The sequence below is a fragment of the Carettochelys insculpta genome, chromosome 24 (genome assembly GCF_033958435.1).
Source record: "Carettochelys insculpta isolate YL-2023 chromosome 24, ASM3395843v1, whole genome shotgun sequence".
NCBI classification, from domain to species: Eukaryota; Metazoa; Chordata; order Testudines; family Carettochelyidae; genus Carettochelys; species Carettochelys insculpta.
In genome coordinates this window covers 20,254,174-20,276,005 of record NC_134160.1, presented here as the reverse complement: position 1 = coordinate 20,276,005, position 21,832 = coordinate 20,254,174, and the positions used below count along the sequence as shown (strand labels likewise).

The window sequence follows — 21,832 nt, the reverse complement described above, 5'->3', positions numbered from 1 at the left end:
TCCTCCCCCTCTGCGTGAGCTCCGCCTTATTCTGGCGTCTGGGGCCCGGCACTGTTTCCGCGCAACGGTAGAGGGCGGGGCCAATTACGTAATAAAAATATGGCGGTGCCTGAGAACGTCCCCTATGGAACGTTTGGCCGTTGCACCCACGTCCGTTGGTCACGTGAGATCATGAGTGGAGGGCTCAGCCAGTCGCGTGTGAGTCATGTGACACCGTTCCAGGCCGATGAAGTCATCAGTGGTTGCACGCGGTCACGTGATTGTTGCCTACGCGCGGTGGGCTCGGTTGCAGATGGCGGACGCAGAGGCCGAGGCGTCTCCGCGCCCTGATATGGAGCGACTCGTGGTTGCGCTTCGCTCCCGGCTCTGGCAGTTACAGGCGGAGCTGCGCGAACAGGAAGTTTCGGAATCTTCCTCCCGGGCCTACTGCCGGGGATTCTGTCAGGTGGGAGCCGGGCCGGGCGGGGAATGGCCTTTCAGGTCCCTGCGGGGCACCCTCTTCGGGGTCTGTGGCCCTAAACACGCAGCCACCGGAGTCCTAACACAGTGCCGGTTTCGCCTGGGGTTGTCGGGTGGCCTTGCCTCTCGCTCCGCTTGGTGTAGAGTGAGGCCGCCTTAGCCGTAGGCCGTGCGGCGCTCTTGTGGTGCGGGAGCCCGGCTTCTAGGACGGATTGTGTTGGGAAAGCCTGTCGCCGCCAGAGCTGCAGGTCGGGCGAGTCAGTCGCGCAGAACTGTTCTTTGTGTTGGCAAGCGTAATTTAGCTTCACAGCCTGAGAACTGTTATAGTTGGAGGTCTTTTTCATTCCGAAGGCATGGGCGCCTTTAAGGTGTTAAACTTGAGCACACGGCTGGTCCTTGGCGATTCTGTGGCCCTTGAGGTTGTATCTTTATCATTGAATGGGTGTTCCAGAATGTAGTGGATTATTTTCAGAAAAATGGTGTCAATCTCATCTTGCCTTAGGTGTCACATAGAGGTAGCACGCCAATGAGTGTGGCAGTGTTGAACTAATAGTTTTAAGTTGGTATTAAATCTCAAACTGATAAATGTAAATGTCAATGTTGATAGCTGTTTCAGCAGAATCATCCTCTTGTCTGTAATAGCTAAGTGCATTTGTGGGAATAGAACTTTTCAGGTGTTCCTTTGACTTTTAATGAGTTGTGTTTTATGGTTCAACAATTTGCATTCTGTTGAAAATTCAAGGGCCTAATAAAATGTTTTTAATATCAAAGTAATAATGTGAATGTGTGTATGTCCTCTTTGTAGTCAGTAAAAGTTGAATTATTTACTTAAAGGAAATTGCACCGTCAGCTTGAAGCAGAATAAATCCAACTTACTGTGTTCTATTGCCTTGTCATCAAACCACGGACAGCTTTTGATCTTTGAACTTGGGGTGACAGTTTGAAGGTGTCTGGATTTTGGAAGGCCCTTGGATCACAATTTCAAAAATAATGAATACAGAAATTGTACTGGTATTATGTCCATTGGGAGAAAGAATGAGTTAGAATAATTATCCAACTACTTTAGAAATAACAAATATTTAAATCTTCTTGCTAGGCATTCCAGAAAATATTAGTATATATAGGGGTGCAGTCATTTAATAAAATATGTAGAGTCAAAGGTTTTTAAGGTCAGAACTATTATGTTGATTTTTCTGCATAATGTAGGCTGTAGAGTTTCTCCTAGTAATGTCTTCACAAAATTCATAACTTCACTTTGAAAAAGAAATACAGGGCAGGTCTACATTATCAAATTATAGTTATAACTACATCAGTCTGAAATGTGGAAAACATAGGTGCCTTCATGACATAGTTATGTCAGTTTAAGTGCCAGTTAACATGGCTGGTGTGAAAGCTTCTTCAGTGGACATATTTATCCATCCCTGTGACAGGGGAAAGTCAAGCCTTTCAATAGTATCTCCTTATTTAAAGCGTTGCAGTGGTACAGCTGTACTGATGCAGCTGTATGAATGCAGTGTTTTAAGAGTAGACTTGCCCCCAGTCTTAGTGCAAAGTAGAGAATCCACCTCATTCCAATGGTTAATTGTCACAGTTAAGCTTGTACCTTTTTTTTAAAACTAGTGCAAATTTGTATCAATTCAACTTTTACTCATAGGATTTTGTCCTGGTTTTATCTTGTAAGAAGGAGCTCTTTAATTTGTCTTTTCCCCATGTGGATGCTTACAGACAGTGGACAAATCACTTGTCAGCTTTCCTTGGATAAGGTAAATAGACTGAGCTATGAGAACAAGAAGTAGACTTATGGCACCTTGTAGACTAACAGATATTTTTGAGCATAAGCTTTCGTGGGCAAAGACCCACTTCATCAGATGCATGAGTGGGGGTGGTTTAAGAGGGGAGTCCCAGTAAGAGGGAGGGTCAGGGCTGACAAAGTCTATTCAGCAAGGTGGAAAAGGCCCAGTATCAACAGTACCTATCAAAAGAGGAAAAAACAAGGCAGATCAGATGGGGATGTGAGCCTTTGTGTCAGAGTCTAATGGGGAGACATTAGCACCCAGAGCAGAGAAACTGCCTTTGTAAGCTGTGAGCCACTCCCAGTCTGTGTTTAATCCATGGTTAATGGAGTCAAATTTGCAAATAAATTGCAGCTCATGAGATTTTTCTCCATTTGATTTTAAAAATTTTTTTGTTTCAGAACTGTCACCCTTAAATCTTTCACTGAGTGTCCATGGAGATTAAAGTGTTCCCCCACAGGCTTGATCTGACTTGTTTTTTCCTCTTTGGATAAGTATTGTTGATACTGGGCCATTTCTACCTTCTTGAATAGACCTTGTCAGCTCTGGCTGTTCCTCTTACTGGGACCCCTCTCTTTAAATACTCCTCTGAAACCACCCCCTCACTCATGCATCTGATGAAGCGGGTCTCTGCCCACAAAAGCTTATGCTCCAAAATATCTGTTAGTCTGTAGGGTGCCACAAGACTTCTTGTTGTTCTTGAAGCTACAGACTAACACGGCTACCTCTCTGAGACCGAGCTATGTAAGTCTGTATTGTATAACAAGTGCTTGAGATCTTGAATCAGTCTTCTAGCTTTTTCCAAAATCCTCTTCCATTTGACTTTGTCTTGGGAGAGAAAGCCAGAACTGAACTCAGTATGCTAGTAGTAGTTTTACTAATGTCATATATAGAGACAGTAAATCCTCCATTTACTGGAGTAATGGGGGCGGGGAGGAAGGGGTGTCCATTAAACAGGAATCTGCAGGACTGGTGGCATCTGCAAAGCACGCGAGGGAGTGCTCCGTCCGAGACCTGGGAGGAATGCAGTGGACTCAGGAGAGAGAGCGTGGCAGTGGGTCTTTCTGCTGTTTACAGCACAGAGCCTCTGGGCTCACGTGCTACAAGCTGCTCATCACCCACCCAACACTGGGCAATTCTGGTGGCTTCTCTGGTCCTGGCAGCTCTGGTGAGTTGCCAGCATTTTTTTGGGGAGGGGTTTGAGGGGGAGCTGGTGGACAGCATCTCTTATTGCTGAAGTCCTCTGAGACAGGGTCCATTAAATCACTTTTCCTCCGTTATTCCTCTATTGTATTGAAGGATCGCATCCTTTCTGGGCATGGCTTTGCACTAAGAGTTCATTTTTATTTTGTCATCAGTCGCGCTTTTTCGGAGCTCCTGCTTTGCAGGTATAATCTCATCCTCTTAAGCATGGTGTGCGTTCTTTGTGTTATGAGATATAATTTTCTCTAGTAGAACAGGTGATATTTTTAATAAATCTTGTATTAATGAGGAAGTTCTAAAGCACTAAACAAAAATGTTGAGCCAATATGTAAAATATACCAATAGAATGATCCAGGTGGTTATAGGCCTGTTAGAACAATAGCTGTACTAAGCAAAATAGTCAAACAGCTGATACAGGACTCTAAGAAATTAAAGGAGAAATGTACAGTTGAAGTTTTTCGTGTAGCTTAGGAAAAATTATGGAAAAAACTTGTCTTTTGAGAATACCTTCTCTGTAACACACATACCTTTAGGTCATTGACAGTATGCCCCATTCCATTAAAATGTTGACTAACTGGTTTGTGGATCTGGAGTGTTTTGATCGCTCCGTTTTGGAAAGAGAAACATCTGAGCTGGCTTTTATATTCAAATTTGGCACATTAACACATGGTTTAAATCGTGATGGGAACTTTGAGTCACTATAGGGGCTTGTCTGCATACTTGGCTCAATCTAATTCTTGACCTTCCCCCGCACCCCTCCACCCTCTCATTTGCTCACCTTGATTATCTTTTTCTGATTTGTCCTCCTTGCTTACTGTTTTTGGTTCTCCGTGCCTTAAATATTGAGTCTGTTCTGGTCTGGCTATGGTCTGAAGAAGTGGGTCTGTCCCTCGAAAGCTCACCTAATAAACCATTTTGCTAGTCTTTAAAGTGCTACTTGACTGCTTTTTGTTTTGATAGTGTATAGACTAGCACGGCTTCCTCTTTGTTACTATTCAACTTTCCAATAGAAGTACATTTTCTTTAGTGCTCCTGAAAGCTATCAGATTTTGTTTGTGAGACCCTCAGTAGGCTTTAAATTTGACGTGTATTATACACAGATACATAAAGTGTATTTGCTCCATTGATGTAGCTAGTTACTGCTCTTTGTAGCAAGGTATCACGCTCTAAGATAGCTGTCACCCATTGCCTTGTCATCTTTTGGGGAATGTGTTGGTACCACTTCTCTTGGAACACCACCAAGGTGCTTTGGTACCATCCTTCTGGAATGTTTTTGCTGACATAGGGCTGTGCCTAGCACCTCTAGGAGTGCGTTAAACCTTCTGGAAACCTGATTTCATGAGTAATGCCAAAACTGATTTTTTTTCAGTGTTGACCTTATGCTTGTGCAGACAGCATCAATATTAAAATAGATTTTATTAGCCTCTAGATGTATCCCACAGTACCCCCAATGTGTCCTTTCTGGTCATCGCTTTCACCTCTGATGCTCCCTAGGTGACAGGAAGCAGGGATCTTCAGCTTGGGAAGTCTGAATTCATTTCCTTACCTTTCTGGCCCACCTGGCTAGCAGAGCTCAGGAGCACATCTCAGCAGCACACCCAACTGTGATTTCACAGGGTCACAAAAGAGCCCCAGCAAGGAGCAATCGGGAGATCCAGGACTTCATCTCTGTGTGAGGGGGATGAATCTGTCCTGATGCAACTCAAAACCAGCAAAAGAAATGTGGACATTTATGCCAAGATCTCACAAGGCATGCTTCAGAAAGGGTACACCAGGGACCCTTTTCAGCAGTGCCACATTAAAATCAAGGAGCTCAGACAGGCGTACCAAAAGACCAAATAAGCCAATAATCGGTCTGGGTTATGTCTCCAAGCAAGCCACTTTTATGAGCAGCTGTATCTTATTCTGGGGAGAGACCCAACCACTTCACCCAAAAAATGCCTGCTCTACAGCCCTCTGGCAACAGCATGGAGGATGAAGCGGTGTCTGAGGTGGTGAATGAGAAAGAGTTGGATAACAGTGGTCTGCAGGTCAGTGGAGCAGCTAATACTACAAACAGCCAGAAGCCTTTTTTCCTCCACTTTGAAGCCGATCTCCTCTTCCCAGGTGGTTTTGGAGGCAAACTGTGGTGCTGGAGAGGGCAGTCTGGGTAAGTGTGCTTCTTTTATACCGATAATAGTATGGTGCAGGTGTGCTGGGGTGGATATATGCCTGTTTCTCTTAGAACAACTTGTTTATATTTCTGGGGATGGAGTGCTGATCCTGTCAGAGCATCTCACTAAAGGTCTCAGACAGGCACTTTTTGATTCTTCTCAAGATTTCTGGGGATACCTGACCTATTTTTGCTTCCACAGTAAGACCTAGCCATGCCAAGCCACCAGTAAGTAATTTGGAATCCTGGCACCATAGGGCATTCTTGCACATTTTCCCACTTCGAGCCCACACAGGATAAGCATTCTTTGCTTATCCCTTTTTCTTATTCTGAGGAGGCTGATGTCTCCTTTGGCAACCTAGAACAAGCATGGGAAGTTTCATGAGTCGTTGCAGTGACTTCATATGATTTTTTTCCATGTATCCCAGTGCTGACCAAAGCTCCTGCGGCCTTTCTGTGACTTTTAAATAATGGCACAGATTAAAGTGCTGTCATACCTCACCCATATGGGCTGGAGTGCTTCTACAATATTTGTTTCTCTGATGTACAGCAAGCGGCCACCTGTTAGGCTCAAGCATCTTACCATGGAAATGTCAGCTGCAGAAGATCTTGAATCCTTCTAGTTACATTGGATTCTTAAGGCTGTAATGAATCAAAGTGCCTTGTTCTGGACATATGTTGTTCATAGAGACAGACAGGCATTCATTCTGTCACTCTGTTCGTGGTTCCAACTGAAGGTAAAAGTGTTGCTAATGACAATGTACTTAATATTTCACCTTAACTGTCTTTCAGATTCACAGGTCTTTGAAGTAGGAGTGTCAGGAATGGTGGGCAACTCCTTGCTGAAGTAAGACTTTAACAGATACAAGTGAGGAAGAAGACAGGAGCTTATGGCTGAGCACTTGGAAGAGGCACGCAAAGAACATGTGCAAGCCTCTCTGGGCAGACAACACATGCAAGAATGGAGGAACAAAATGCTGGAGATCCCCCACTGCCATCCTTGCCCTAAAGCAGAACTCCCTTTCCATATTCAGGACCTTCCCCTTGTTGGGGCCCCAGAATGAGAGGGGTGAGGTCACGGACATCCATGCAGTCTACTTCCAGAGCAGAAGGCTCACATTATACTAAATGTGAGATCATTGTCCCCTTTCTTTCCCTCTGCTGTTAGGGACCCCTCCGTAAATACAATGTAGGTCAGAAGAGGAAAGTTTCATTTATTAGTTAACATGCTTTGACGTTGGGTGTGGCGATGTAGGTAGCACGCAGTTGGCAGTGGTTTCATAAAGGTCAAATACACATCATGGGTGCGAGGGGGCTAATTAACAGGAGTAGATTCAGTGCCTGCCTGCTCACGTGTAAACCTTGTTTTCAAGGCATCTCTGACTTGCATGGTATCTCTCTGTGCTCCTGATTGCTCATATGTCCTGCTGCTCATAATTACTGGCCAGGAGATCTGTGTCTGCCCTCCACTCTAGTATGAAATTTTCCCCCTTCACCTTACAAATGTTATGAAAACTATAGTGGGCACCTAGGACAAAGAGAATGTTGTCTTCACTGAGGTTTGAGTGTGTCAGAAGGCACCAGAAGCTGGCTTTTAAATGGCAAAAGGCACATTCTACCACCATTTTGCAGCTGCCCGGCATGTAATTGAATAGCTCCTTACTCTGGTCTAGGGTTGTAATATTATGAGGGGTTTTGGATACAGCTGAGAGAACCAATTCTGGACAAATTGCTTACATCCCAGGTTGGAGATTCCTTCTGCCTAAGGCAAAACATACCAGCCACAAAAGTACCTCTGCTAACCCTACTGGTTGGCCTGCAGTTACACAAGCAAACCCACAGAATCTCTAACGGCTTGTAATGCCCAGCAAGTAACTCTCTTTACTCAGATGAGAGGGTATTAGAACCTGTTTCACCACATCCTCACAGATTCTTCCAGCCCTCAGAGGGGCCAGCCACATCACCAGGTCATTATATACGTGGATCTTACCCAAAACAGCATGCTGTGCCAATCCTTTAGAATCTAAAATCTGAAGGTTCATTAATAAAGAAAAAATAAGGTGAGAGGAAAAATATTAGTGGTTAACTACATCCATCAGTTAAAGCTATTGATGCAGGCCAGTGGTGTTATATACTGATTTCTTGAAAGTCTTTGAAAATACACCCCATGAGGGGTAGACTTAGTTCATGAGGACAGGGAACAAAGGTGATCACTGACAGGGCCATCTTTATAGCTTGCTGTGTGGATGGAAAAGCTCCTTTCTTCTTCCAGAGGAAATGAATGGTCACCTGCTCATGTTGTCTGTTGTGTCACTTTGCCATTGGTTGCTGGGCTAGCCAGCATATTCCAGGCCACTTCCATAAAATGTGGAATCAGTGTCTGGGCATCTGTCCCTTTGTGTAGCCCATGTCACCTGACTGTGGAGGTGATCACACCTCCCGTTGTGAATCTCAGCACTAAAACATTTCTAGTTCAGGTATAAAGCCAATATTTATAACTTCACATATAAGTAGCATAACCAGATTCAGGACATTGTTAGCTTTCATTAGACACACCCCCCCCACCCACCAGCACAAGATTTGGTGCAAGTCTAGTACAGTGATCAAATAAATTTAGAAATTCACTAGTGCCATAAGGGAGGGTGCCTGTGTATGGCTTCATGAGCAAGGGGTAAGCAGGATCACTAGGAATCACTATGGGCATTTTCACATCCCCAATGGTAATCTTCTGGTCTGGGAAGGAAGTACCATCCTGGAGCTTTCTAAACAGAACAGAATTTCTAAAGATGTGTGTCATGCACCTTTCCTGACCGTCTCACACTGTTGCTGAAATGACCTTTGTGATCCAACAATACTTGCAACACCGTGGAAGAGCAACCCTTGTGGTTTATGTATTCTAAGGCTTGGTGGTCTGGTGTAGGGATGGCGATGTGCATTCCATCAATGGCCACACTGCAGTTAGGGAGCCCCATGACATCAAAACCATTCACTGTGTCCTGCACATTCTCCAGAGTCGCCATCTTTGCAGGAGAAGTTTGATTTTTTTCACTACCAGAATGACAAACTGCCCCCATTGTAGATTCGTTCACTCCAAATTGATGTCTTACTGACCGGTAGCTGTCTGGCATTGAAAATTTCCACAGACCAAGTGACACATGCTTGTGAACTGACAAAGCAGGTCTCATTCTGGTGTTGCAGTGCTTTAGGGTGGGAGACAGCAATTCACAAAGTTCCATAGAAGTGCAATTACACATGTGGAAATTCTGTAGCCACTGCTGATAAGCCCATGCCTGCAAAACAATGTAGTCCCACCAGTCTGAGCTGGTTTTGCGGGACCAGAACCTGCACTCCACAGTGTACAGTGCATCCAGTGCCGCCACCAATTCTGCGTTCCTCCTCTCCTGCTATTGACATGTGGAAATTGCCCCTGCCTCAAGATACTCGTCATCCAGGCTCATTACCTTCAGAAGATACTGCAGTACATCAGATACTGTTGAATCTGATGAAGCGGGTCTTTGCCCACGAAAGCTTATAGTCCATAACATCTGTTAGTCTATAAGGTGCCACAGGACTTCTTGTTGTTCTCGAAGATACAGACTGACACGGCTACCTCTCTGATACTTCCAGCACAGCGTGAGAAATCGTCATAAAACGTTCTGCAAAAGATTGAAGTGTCTCTGGATCCATGTTATCGTTATAATGATGAGTGGCAGGCAATGTAAAAGTTTTGTGAAAAATTCCCTTGGCTGTTTTTTTCAGCAGGAAGTAAGGGAAATGCACTCTGGCATGATATCAGAAACTCAGAACCACTTGCAGCGACTCCCCCCCCCCGCCCCACAAGTCACTGGCACAGAAACCCAAAATGCAACAGGACTTCAGGGACTGTAGGATAGGTTTCCACAGTGCACTGCTGTCACGTTCAAACTTAGGCAATTTAATAGGACATGCTAAGTCAGCTTTGCAAGCAGGTGTGTACACTCAACTTTGACTTTATGAAATCTAGTGTTAAAAAGTCCACTTTAATAAATTCAAATTTATTCCCAAGTGTAGACATACTGTAAGTTGCATTCCACTCACTGAGATCTAGTTTACAAAGCCTAAATACAGGAAAGTTGAAAACTTCACATTTATTTATTAATTTCAGTGGGTAATATCAATGTTTATTTTAAAGCATTTTTTAAAAGTTTTGTAAGTTTAAACTTTCAGTTGTGGGACAACTTGGACAACAATTTACTAAATAGATGTCATGATTCAAATAGTTCTATAATCTGTAAAAGACAAACTGTCAATCACATTTTCGAAGTAAATATGCTTAAATCAAACTCTAGTTCTCAAGCAGAATTTTTCTTTCTTTGCCTAGGTATAAATTGTGATTATTTGTGTGTATTATGAACTCAATGCATAGTAACAAATATTTACTTAAAAAGAAACCTCTTATTGTGTTAAGCGTAGGTGTATTGTATTGGTCATGCACAAGGTGGTAGAAGAGTGTGCGTGTGATTTTCTGTTTTTTTGAGAAGTATTGCTTAATATCACTTTAGGATCTATTTTCTCCATCACGGTAGATTAATTTTAAATCAAGACTATTTAGATTACCCTTTTCCCCCATCAGTTGTTTGTCAGTTTACCAAAATAGCTAAGACTGTGCTTAAAGTGCACTCAATTTTGGAGGAAGCCTCTTTGAACTCAGTGGCACTTCTGTGTGTGTGTTTTGTTTTTTTTTTTTTTTGGGGAGGGGCAGTGTGGAATGGGGGTCCCTTGGAAAAGCTGAATTATGCTGAAATAAAATAACATAAGGGTGATCCCATAAGTCTATATTTCCTATGTGCCCATAATGTTGCAAAATAAGAAAATGGTAGCATGACAACTTCAGATTGCTCTTACTGCAGTTTTCTGTATTGTATATTTGAGTAATACATTTTTAATCTAATTAAACAAGCCATAAGGATTAGCTAAATTAAACCCTTTTCTGTAGCAACATTCAACACAAACAGATTGGAATTTACTTGTCAAATTACACTTAGGCTTTGGTCAACACTAGAGAACAAAGTCGATCCCACATACACAATTCTAGCTATGCCATTAAGTGTAGCTAGAATCAACGTATCAGGATTGACTTTGTTCCCCGAAGAAGCTCGGCACTCCTCAGACTCTTGCTGACATACCTTACTCCATGCAATAGGAAGCCATGTGTGTGCTGACTAATATCTTCCCTCTTGCTTTCCAGTCCTCTCCACTGTTCCTTTCTGTGCTGCCTCTGTCGTCTCCTATATATTGTCCCAAGACAACGTCTTAACTAATTCTGCTTGCCAGGCACCACGTATGTATAACAGAGCAGAAACAGTCCCATCCAGCTTGTCTTTGTTTGCACATATTTCTTTTTAGTCTGCTGAGGAACAGAAACTGAAATCCCGAGAACTTCCAAGAAGCAAGAGCTAGTACAGGTCAAATCTCTCTAGTCCAGCACACTCTTGTCCAGCAACATCCCTAATCTGGCATGAGTTTAGTTAGCTGGACAACCACTTACAGTCTGTGGGCAAGTTTCCCACAGTCCCATAAAGTTTTACAGCTGTCAGTGCTGGCTCTGTGTTCTGTTCTGTTATTTAGCTGTAATTTACCCAAGATGTCTTCTAGGAGACCAGTAAGCAGCGGAAGTGTTGGCAGTGCTGGTAGACAGTATGGACCAGTGGTCCACCAAATTCTCTCGTTCAGCACCAGTCAGGTCCTGAAGATGTGGGAGTAGAGAGGTACAACCTGTAGTTAAGCTGGACACACTAGAATCATTAATTCATATTATGGAACTGTAAGTGTATGTGCAGCATATGTGTGATGAGCGTAATTGTGACTGTTACTAAATTTCTCATTTAAAAAAATCAAAAATCCAATTTAAACCAAAGCGTGATTTTAAAAAAAAAAAAATTAACCACCTTGCTTCGTACACTTTGTGTTGATATGTTTATACTACCTAATACCATAATCTTGCCCTGAAATTTTAAAGTATTTCATTTTGCTTGTGAAATCTCACAAGCAATAAAGATCCTGCCATTACACAAGTGTTTTCCCTGTTGACTTCAAAAGAATTAAACAGATGAAGTTGATGGCAGAACTTACTCCTGCACCATTACAGGTGTCCTAATTCAGGAGTCACTGAAATGTAACTCACTCTGAAGTAGATATTGTACCCTGTTAACAGGATTAAAATTACTAAAAATAAGTCATTGCTTATTTTTAATACTTGAGCAAAAAAATTACTATTTTTTCCAGGCACATTTTATAACGGAAATTTTTCTTTTTAATGGTAAAATCTTAACATTATTACAGTATATATTTTTCAATTTAAATGTAAAATTTAACATGAACATTCTAATAAAAAATATTTATTTCTTTTAGACATTATTACAGTATGCTGGAACTCGGGGTGCATCAGACCATATTTTGCCTTTTTTGGAAGTGTATCGAATCTCCATCCAAAGCTTTGCTAATGCACGACCATACTTGACTACAGAATGTGAAGATGTTCTTTTGGTACTTGGAAGACTAGTACTGTAAGTTTAATATGATTAATTTCTTAAAATGAGTTTAATAAAATCTCGTTACTTTGTAGATAACAAATTTTGCCAATTTGTGAGTGAGCAATAAAAAAAATTTTCTTGTAGTCAGATTTTAATTTGACTGTTATTGTTTGTTCTTATTTTAAACTTTGCTATTCAAATCAACCAGTCATCGCTTTAATTTTTCCATTTGCTGCTTTTTTTCTTGACTCTCAGCTCTTGTTTTTATATAAAAAATTCAAAGTCCCATTTTTCAGAAGTGACTTTGACTTGCTGTGAGATTTAAGAACCCAGGTCACTTTTGAAAGTAGGACATAAGCACTTTTCAAAATATTACCACTTGTATTATCTGAGATAACTGACTTCCAGTTACTAGCAAGAAACGCTTCTATTCATCTGTTTACCAGGTGACTCTATGGGATATTTATTTATTTTTTTCAGTTCTGTGAAGGTGATTAGAACATTTGTTTTATCATGAAATTAAGGTTCAGCCATAATTATGGCAATCTATTAGGGGGGAGAGGGGGGAAAACTTAACCCAGTAAATTGTCTTTTCAGTCTGTGGTGTGAGGTCAGAGTGTAGATCTCTAGGTGATCTCATTTCACATGATATGTATGTCTTTGGGTCAAGACAGTCCAGCAGACATGATCTTTCCTGAAGAATTCTGTCTAAAATCAGAAGTTTGTGTCTCTCCAACAGAAGTTGGTCCAATAAAAGATAAACTTTTATTATTTCAACCACTTTGTCGTTATACTCTAGAACCAGCATTACTCTGTGTGAACACTTGTCTCACATCTGTGAAACCATTCTGTGCTGTTAGAACCTGCTAAGTGAAGTAAAAAAAGTCTCTTATGCTAGCCTTTAAGAGTTAAGAGGGAAATTGCTCCATTTAGTCACACAGAGTGAAAATAGAAGCTAGATTTGAGCAGAGAAATTCACATTCAACTAACAGCAACAAAGGAGAGTAGATACAAAGGGCAGTAGTTGGGAGATGAATAGTATTAAGGGATAGCTTTGAGTGTAGGAGAAAAGCTCATCTGCTTATATTGCAAAGATAACACTAAGGGGTGAGAGAGAATGGAAGGAATGTTGTAGAAAGAGGTTAGAGGAGTTAGAAGTATAATAGAGGTGAGACTTCAAAATTTGTGGTGGGTTGAGGCACGTATTGGATTTTGTTCATTTTTTTTCCTTCATGATTTTGTACTGACGGTAAGGAAAAATTTTAAGCATGGAGTCAAAAGTAGCAATTAGTAGGATTGTGGATCTTCTGTTCCACAAGAGAGTAGTGGTATTGTTTCTGGGACAAACAAATGATGAAACTGGCTACTTCTGCAGGAATTCTGTGCCAAAAAACTAAAAATTCTGGGCACAATATTTTAAAATTCTGCTTATTTTGTTAATCAAGCCAGTTTAAATCCTTTTAGTAATTTATTTCAAAATAGAATCATAGAACACTAGGACTGGAAGGGACCTTGAGAGGCCGCCAAGTCCAGCCCTCTGCCCTAATGGCAGGACCAAGTACTGTCTAACCTGTTCTTAAATATCTCCAGTGATGGAGATTCCACAACCTCCCTTGGCAATTTATTCCACTGTTTGACCACCCTGACAGTTAAGAATTTTTTCCTAATGTCCAACCTAAACCTCCCTTGCTGCAGTTTAAGTCCATTGCCTCTTGTTCCATCCTCACAGGCCAAAAAAAACAAGTTTTCTCCCTCCTCCTTATGACACCCTTTTAGATACATGAAACCTGCTATCATGTTCCCTCTCAGTCTTCTCTTTTCCAAACTAAACAAGCCCAATTCTTTCAGCCTTTCTTCTTAGGTCATGTTCTCTCAACCTTTGATCATTCTTGTTCTTTTCTGGACCCTCTCTAATTTCTCCACATTTTTCTTGAACTGTGGTGCCAAGAACTGGACACAATACTCCCGCTGAGCCTAACCAGCGCAGAGTAGAATGGAAGAATGACTTCTTGTGTCTTGTTCGCACCTGTTAATGCATCCCAGAATCATGTTTGCTTTTTTTGACACTGTTGACTCATATTTAGCTTGTGGTCCACTATAACCCCTAGATCCCTTTCTGCTGTAGTCATTCCTAGACGGTCTCTCCCCATTCTGTATGTATGAAACTGATAGTTCTTTCCCAAGTGGAGCACTGTGCATTTGTCCTTATTAAACTTCCTCCTGTTTACCTCAGACCATTTCTCCAATTTATCCAGATCATTTTGAATTATGACCCTATCCTCCAAAGCAGTTGCAACCCCTCGCAGCTTGGTATCATCTGCAAACATAAAAAGCATACTTTCTATGCCATTATCTAAATTGTTGATGAAGATATTGAACAGAAAATACCTATCGGCAAGTGTGTTTACAGATGCATAGGCGATTTTCCTCCAGGAATAGAATTAAGAAACCAAAAGCAATCCGGTTCCTGTTCTTCTGTTCCTCTACATTGTTAGAGTCCAGCTGTGGGGGCACCCTCTTCCTGCCCCCCAGCACAGATACTCCTATCCCGTAGCCTTCTGGAGGTTAACTATAGTGCTCCCCTTGGCCAAGACAGTCAAACCATCTCCCCAAGGCCAGACATTCCCTTTCCCTCGGAGTCCAGCTGTGTGCTCCCTCTCTGTGATGATCGCAGACCCTACCTTCCTAGAGCCAAAGGATCCAGAGGGAGAAACAGCTTGATGCTGGGTTCCAGGCATGTGTGTGGAATTTCCTGCATTTTGCCATCCCCTTCCTTCACAGCTACTGGGAACTTCAGCTTCTGAGAAGTCTTCTGCTCCCTCCATCTCCCTGGGCCTTGTCTTCTGTTTGTGAGCTGTGCTGTGCTGGGTGCAGCAGTCCCTAGTGGTGGCCAGTATCTCTGCAGCCCACTTGTGTGGTAGGGGAGGAAACTGGGGGAATTTTACGCCAAAACTAAAAGTACTGTGCACAATATTTTACGTTATTTTCTGCAAAATTCTGCTTTGTATGGTGGTGAAGAATTACATAGGAGTAACTTGAGAGAGAGCTGTGTCTCCCTTTCCACCATGAACACACTTGTCTCAGGAATGGGAGTGTTTATAAAAATTCTTGCATTATAATGTAAATGGGGCTTTCTTTTGTGAATTAAACTAATGGTAAAAGTTAAGGGTTTCCATATTGTTCCATGTCTTTGTATTGCTTAAAGAGGAAGTGCCTCTTGTGAAAACCAAAAGTGGTGGTAGATCTTTAATCCTTTACTCTTGACTGAAAAGTCCTCTTTTAAAAAGCAGCATTTTTTCCCGAGTGTACCTTTCTGATCAAACAGAAGGATTGTTTGATCTCGTCTTCTGCTTCTGGTAGTCTGCAAGGGAAGCTTCTGTGTTAGCTATTTGGTGTCTGGAAGCAGAATTCAAGAGTTGTTTGATTTTTATTTTTTAATTTCCCTCCCTCAAAATAGGAAAGATTCAAACGAACACTTAAGAAAAATTGTTTGCATAGCCAAGCAGTACATATTACATCAGAAGAATGGTTTTAAGACATGAGTGGTGTTTGCAAGGAGCAAAAAACATCAAAAGTACTGGGTTAAATTCAGGAAGGGACTTAAGCACTTGCCTAACTTTAGGTGACTTCTGTGACTATTCACATGCTTAAGCACATTGTTATATTACAATTGGTGTGTTAGATATCCCATGAAAATTTGAAGGGGCAATATTAATGTGAAAACTATATTTTCATTTGAAATTTTTGAAATTACTAGAACAAGATTATAGGAAGTGTGGTGTTTTTTTCAGGTTTGCTTATTTTGTATGTTTGTCAGAAGTTGATGTCACTTTTCACTATTTCTTGTTGGTAGTGATTGTTGCTTTGTCACTAACATGAGGCTCTTCTCTGTAGGAAGTTTGTGTTCTTTCCCAGGTAAGGATGCTTGCATATCTGAAGTGGGAGAGCTTGAGTGTTTCTGATGTGGCTGCTGCGCTCACTCAAGACTCTTACAAACACACAAGGGATTGGAAAAGTCTATAAAGCTATTTAAGCATTGCAGCTATTTAAAAGGAGGTTCTTTATTTTTAAATAACACAAGCTCACAGTCGTTTCACTTTTTGCAGTGGAGTGTTCAAAACATGTTACGCTATTCAGTGCAGACTATACAAAGACAATACAGTATGGGAAGGTGGAGGGCAACCATCTGCGGGGAAGGAAGAAGTTCTGAGCTATCTAGAAAAACTAGATGTGCACAAGTCCATGGGTCTGGATTTAATGCATCCAAGGGTACTGAGGGAATTGGCAGATGTCATTGCTGAACCTTTGGCCATTATCCTTGAAGACTCTTGGAGATCGGGGGAGATAGCAGATGACTGGAAGAAGGCAAACATAGTGCCCATCTTTAAAAAGGGAAAGGAGGACAATCCAGGGGACTATAGACTGGTCAGCCTTACCTCAATCCCTGGGAAAATAGTGGAGGGAATCCTCAAGGAATCCATTTTGGAGCACTTGGAAGAGGGGAAAGTGATCAAAAGTAGCCAACAGGGATTCATCAGGGGCAAGTCCTGCCTGACCAATCTGATTAGTTTCTATGATGAGGTAACAAGCTCTGTGGACGGGGGGAAGTCAGTGGATGTGATATACTTTGACTTCAGCAAGGCTTTTGATACTACGGTCTCCCACAACATTCTTGTCCATAAGTTAAGGAAATATGGATTGGATCCGTGGACTATAAGATGGATAGAAAGCTGGCTTGATGGTCGGGCCCAACGGGTAGTGGTCAGTGGCTCAATATCTGGATGGCGGTCAGTTTCAGGAAGTTCTGGGGCTGGTGTTATTCCACATCTTTATTAATGACCTGGATGAGGGACTGGATTGCACCCTCGGCAAGTTTGTGGATGACACAAAACTAGGGGGAGAGGTAGATACATTGGAGGGTAGAGGGAGAATCCAGAGTGACCTGTATAAATTGGAGAACTGGGCTAAAAGAAATCTGATGCAGTTCAACAAGGAAAAGTGTGGAGTCCTGCACGTGGGGCAGAAGAATCCCAAGCATTGTTACGGGCTGGGGACTGACTGGCTCAGCAGCAGTACGATGGAAAGGGACCTAGGAGTTATGGTGGATGAAAGGCTGGATATGGGTAAATAGTGTGCCCTTGTAGCCAAGAAGGCTAACGGCATACTAGGGTACATTAGGAGGAGTATTTTGAGCAGATCTAGAGAAGTAGTTATTCCCCTCTATTCAGCACTGGTGAGGCCAGATCTTGAATGTTGTGTCCAGTTTTGGGCCCCCCAGTATAAAAAGGATGTGGATTTGCTGGAGCAGGTTCAGCAAAGGGCAACAAAAATGATTAAGGGTCTGGAGCACAAGACCTATGAGGATAGGCTGAGGGATTTGGGCTTGTTTAGTTTACAGAAGAAAAGACTTCGGGGTGATTTAATAGCAACCTTCAGCTTACTGAAGGGGAGTTCTAAAGTGGAGGGTGAGAAACTGTTCTCAGTGGTGTCAGGTGGCAGAACAAGGAGTAATGGTCTGAAGTTGAAGAGGGAAAGGTGTAGGTTAGATATTAGGAAAAACTACTTCACCAGGAGGATGGTGAAGCATTGGAATACATTGGCTAGAGAGGTGGTGGATCCTCCATCCCTCAAGGTTTTTAAGTCCCACCTGGGATGACTTAGTGGGGGTTGATCCTGCTTGAAGCAGGGGGCTGGACTAGACGACCTCCTGAGGTCCCATCTAGCCTATGATTCTGTGATTCAGCAGTTCTTTGAACGAAACAAGAAAAGTCTGGAAAAGGTCAGCCAGACACTTAATGCCAAATCTGAAGAAGAGTTCTGTGTATGCTCCAGAGTTTCTCTTTCACTAGCAGAGTTTAGACAAATAAAATATTACCTCTCCCCCTAACTTTGTGCCCACTCCATTCTACTTTGTCTTTCTAGTCTAAAAGGAAAAAGTGTGGGCGAGTTCTGAGCAGTTCTTAACCCACAGAACTAGCCACATGAGGTCAGACCAATGGTCCATCTAGGCCAGTATATTGTTTTTTTGACAGTAGCAAGTGCCAAATGGTTCATTATGAATGAACAGAACAGGGCAGTTATCCTTTGATCCACCATGGGACTATTCCTATTCAGCCTATTTATAAATGATCTAGAAAGGGGGTAAACAGTGAGGTGGCAAAATTTGTTGATAATATTAAACTGTTTAAAATAGTTTTAAGAACAAAATAAATTGTGAAGAGCTTCAAAAGGCTCTCGCAAAACTGAGTGATTGGCAGTAAAAGGGCAAAGGAATTTTAATGCCGATAAATGTAAAGTAATACACGTTGGGAAATAATATCCCAACTATATATAGAAAATGATGGGAACTAATTTAGCTATAACTACTTGAGAGAGTGCTTGGAGGCATTGTGGATAGTTCTCTGAAAACATCCACTCAATGTGCTGCAGCAGTCAAAAAAGCAAACAGAATTCTAGGAATAATTTTAAAAGGGATAAAGAATAAGATAAAAAATCTTATTGCCTCTATATAAATCCATGTTATGCCCATATCTCAAATACAAATATGGTCATCTCATCTCACAAAAGAGATGATGTCATTGGAAAAGGGGTTTGGAACAGGTGCCACATAAAGAAAGATTAAAATGACTTGGATTTTTCAGCTTAAGAAGGCGGAGACTAAGGGGGGATCTGATAGAAGTCTATAAAATTGAGTGGCATGGAAAAAGTGAATAAGGAAAAGTTATTTTCTTTTTGTCATGGCAGAGTACTAGGGGTCACCAAATGAAGTTAATGGGTAGCAGGTTTAAAACTAACAAAAGGAAGTTTTTCTTCACACAGTGGTCTGTGGAACTCCTTGCCAGAGGAGGTTGTGAAGACTAAGGTTCAAAAAAGAGCTAGATGAATTCATGGAAGTTAGGTCCATCTGGATATTAGTTGGGATAGGTAAGAATGGTGTCCCTAGCTTCTGTTTGTCTGAGGTTGGAAATGGATGTCAGGAAAGGGATTGCTTTTGTGAATCCCTGTTCTGTTCACTCCCTCCTGGGCATCAGGTATTAGCCTCTGGTGTAAGACGGGATACTGGGTTAGATGGACCTTTGGTCTGACCCAGTATGGCCATTCTCATGTTATCTATATCATCCCTGACCCCCAGGTACTTGCAAGCTGTTATGAAATACATTGGAGGCCCCAACAAGGATTGAACTCTGCCCAGTGCACTCAGTCCTGAGCTATTCCTGCTCCATTTTTGAATTGATACCTTTACTAGCATGAGTGCTTGCTACCTGCATGAGATCTTCAAACTGTAGAAAAGGCTGTATGGCTACGTCTACACTAGCTCAAATCTTCGAAATGGCCATCCAAATGGCCGTTTAGAAGATTATTAATGAGGCGCTGAAATACATATTCAGCACCTCATTAGCATGCCAGCGGCCATGGCTCTTCGAAATTGCTGCTTTTCGCTGCTGCGCGGGTCAGCCAGACGGGCCCTTTTCGAAAGGACCCTGGGAACTTCAAAATCTCCTCATGCCTATCAGCAGGTAGGAATAAGGGGATTTTGAAGTTCTTGGGTTCCTTTCAAAAAGGGCCCCCTGTCTGGATGAGCTGTGCGGCAGTGAAAAGCGGCAATTTCGAAGAGCTGCGGCCACCGGCATGCTAATAAGGCGCTGAATATGTATTTCAGCATCTCATTAGTAATCTTCAAAATGGCCATTTGCGTGGCCATTTGAAAGATTTGGGCTAGTGTAGACACGGCCTATGAGATGTCTGTATTTCACCAAATTGTACATGCATTACTTTCTAGGCTAAACAACAAGCCTGGGAACGTTTGCCAGTGAAACTGTGGACATTCTAATGCCCTTAGATTATGTTCTTCATCTAAAGAATTCGGTACTTGATTGCAGCTCCATTAAAGTACATGCAGCGGTCATCAGCATCTTCCACCCTCCAGTGAATGGCCATTTCATTCCCTTCCTCCACATTCAGGGAGATATTTTTACAAAAATACCCATACATTCAGCATATTGATCCCAAGTGGGAACTTAGAAATTTGAAAGGTCCATTTAAACTTCTAGCCTCCTGTTCTGTCCATGCTCTCTGTAAGTCACTTTCATTGTTGCCATTATTTTAGTAAGTAGGGTTGTAAAACTGGGAGTCATATTACAGCTGCACCCCAAGTTTCTACCAAAGATGGTTTTCCCACTTCTGTCTTCATGAACTCAGACATCTACCTGCCTTGTCCCATAAGCCTCACACCTCTCAGGCTGGCTGAGTACAACCACCAAAATTACTCCAAGCACTAGGAGATTGTGCCAGCCCTGCCAGAACACCAACTCCAGGCCTTTGTTAGCATCATTCAGGAAGGGCACACCATTGCCAGTATGGCGGTACAGTCTGCAGTGGACACTGCGGACATGACAGTCCAGGTCACGGTATCTGCTGCAGTCTTGTGATGTACATCTTTGCTTCATTCTTTGGGGATCTCCAAAGAGCTACAACAGAAAGTGAAGGTCCTCCCCTTTGACAGGCAACATCTTTGCCGAAAAGACTGACTAGGTCCTTCATTCCATGAAAGATTCCTGGACCACACTGTGGACACTTGGCACATATACCCCTCTAGTGAAGCGAGCCTGCTTTTCTTCCTACCACTGGTGATGGGAGCATCTTCAACAGCAGCAGTACTTTGAGCTGTGCTAGAAACACAGATCCTGGCGATGGCCATCTGTTAGACAGCATCACCACATCATCCCTTGACATCACATCTGCAGCCACCCAAACAACAATTTTAAGGGTGTGGTGAAGAGTCTGAGAAATCATTTTGGCCAGGACACAGTGTAAAATCCAACCCTTTTGTCACTACCTCTGTCCCTTTCTCTATCACAGGAGTGCCATTGCCACGGACAAGTGGGCCTTGGAACTGGGTGATCCAGGGGTATTCCATCCCTTTTAACTCCACACACCCCACCCGCCCCCCCACCCTGACCTTTTCAGGGACCACTCAAGATTATCTGCTTGAAAGGGAGATTTCAGCACCTCCTCTTCTTGGGGCTCATAGAACCAATCCTTGTGGCATTTCAGGGCAGGGGTTTTACTCCACCTACTTTCTCTCTCAGAAGAAAAATGGAAGGTGGAGACCTATCCTCAACCTAAGAATGCTCAACAAATACATCTTCTGTTGATGCTTCAGGATGGTGACCCTTGCTACCATTATTCGGGCCTTGGACAGGAACAGCTGATCTCAGCTTTTGACTTACAAGATGATTGGTTTCACCAGCCAACTAGCCACCCTGCATACAGATGCTTCCTTTGATTCACAGTGGGGCCCTGCCATTGTCAGTACCAGGTCCTTTTGTTTGGCCTCTCCACTGCACCCTGGGTGTTCTCCAAGATGCTGGCGGTAATGGCTGCCTGCTTGTGGTGACAAGGGGTCATTATCTTCCCCTACCTGTACAATTGCCTTCTGAAAGGCCCGTCATTTACTGAAGCTCAACACATGGTGCACATCACCGTGGAACTCTTACTTAGTCGTGGCTTCCACGTAAACTAGAAGTCCACACTTAACCCGCACAATCTCTGGAGTTTATAGGAGCGCACACAAGCACTATCGCCTCCAAGGCCACACTGCCTGTCCAGTGGTTTCAGACTTTGTGCGACCTAATTCAGGTGGTGCGCCTGTCACCCACAGTCATGGTGTGTACTTGCCTTCCACTGCTGGGACACATGGGTACTACCACCCA

General features: G+C 42.6%; 1 protein-coding gene across 2 annotated transcripts in view; it reads left to right on the top strand.

The window, feature by feature from the left end:
- Nucleotides 1-287: 287 nt before the first annotated feature.
- RLF (RLF zinc finger) overlaps nt 288-21,832 on the top strand; it is a 110,174-nt gene continuing 88,629 nt past the window's right edge. For both annotated transcript variants that reach the window (XM_074976497.1, XM_074976501.1), the window contains exons 1-2: nt 288-445; nt 11,998-12,152. In XM_074976497.1, the coding sequence (XP_074832598.1) occupies nt 293-445; nt 11,998-12,152 (308 nt within the window). In that variant the 5' untranslated portion in view covers nt 288-292. The remainder of the gene's footprint in view (nt 446-11,997; nt 12,153-21,832) is intronic.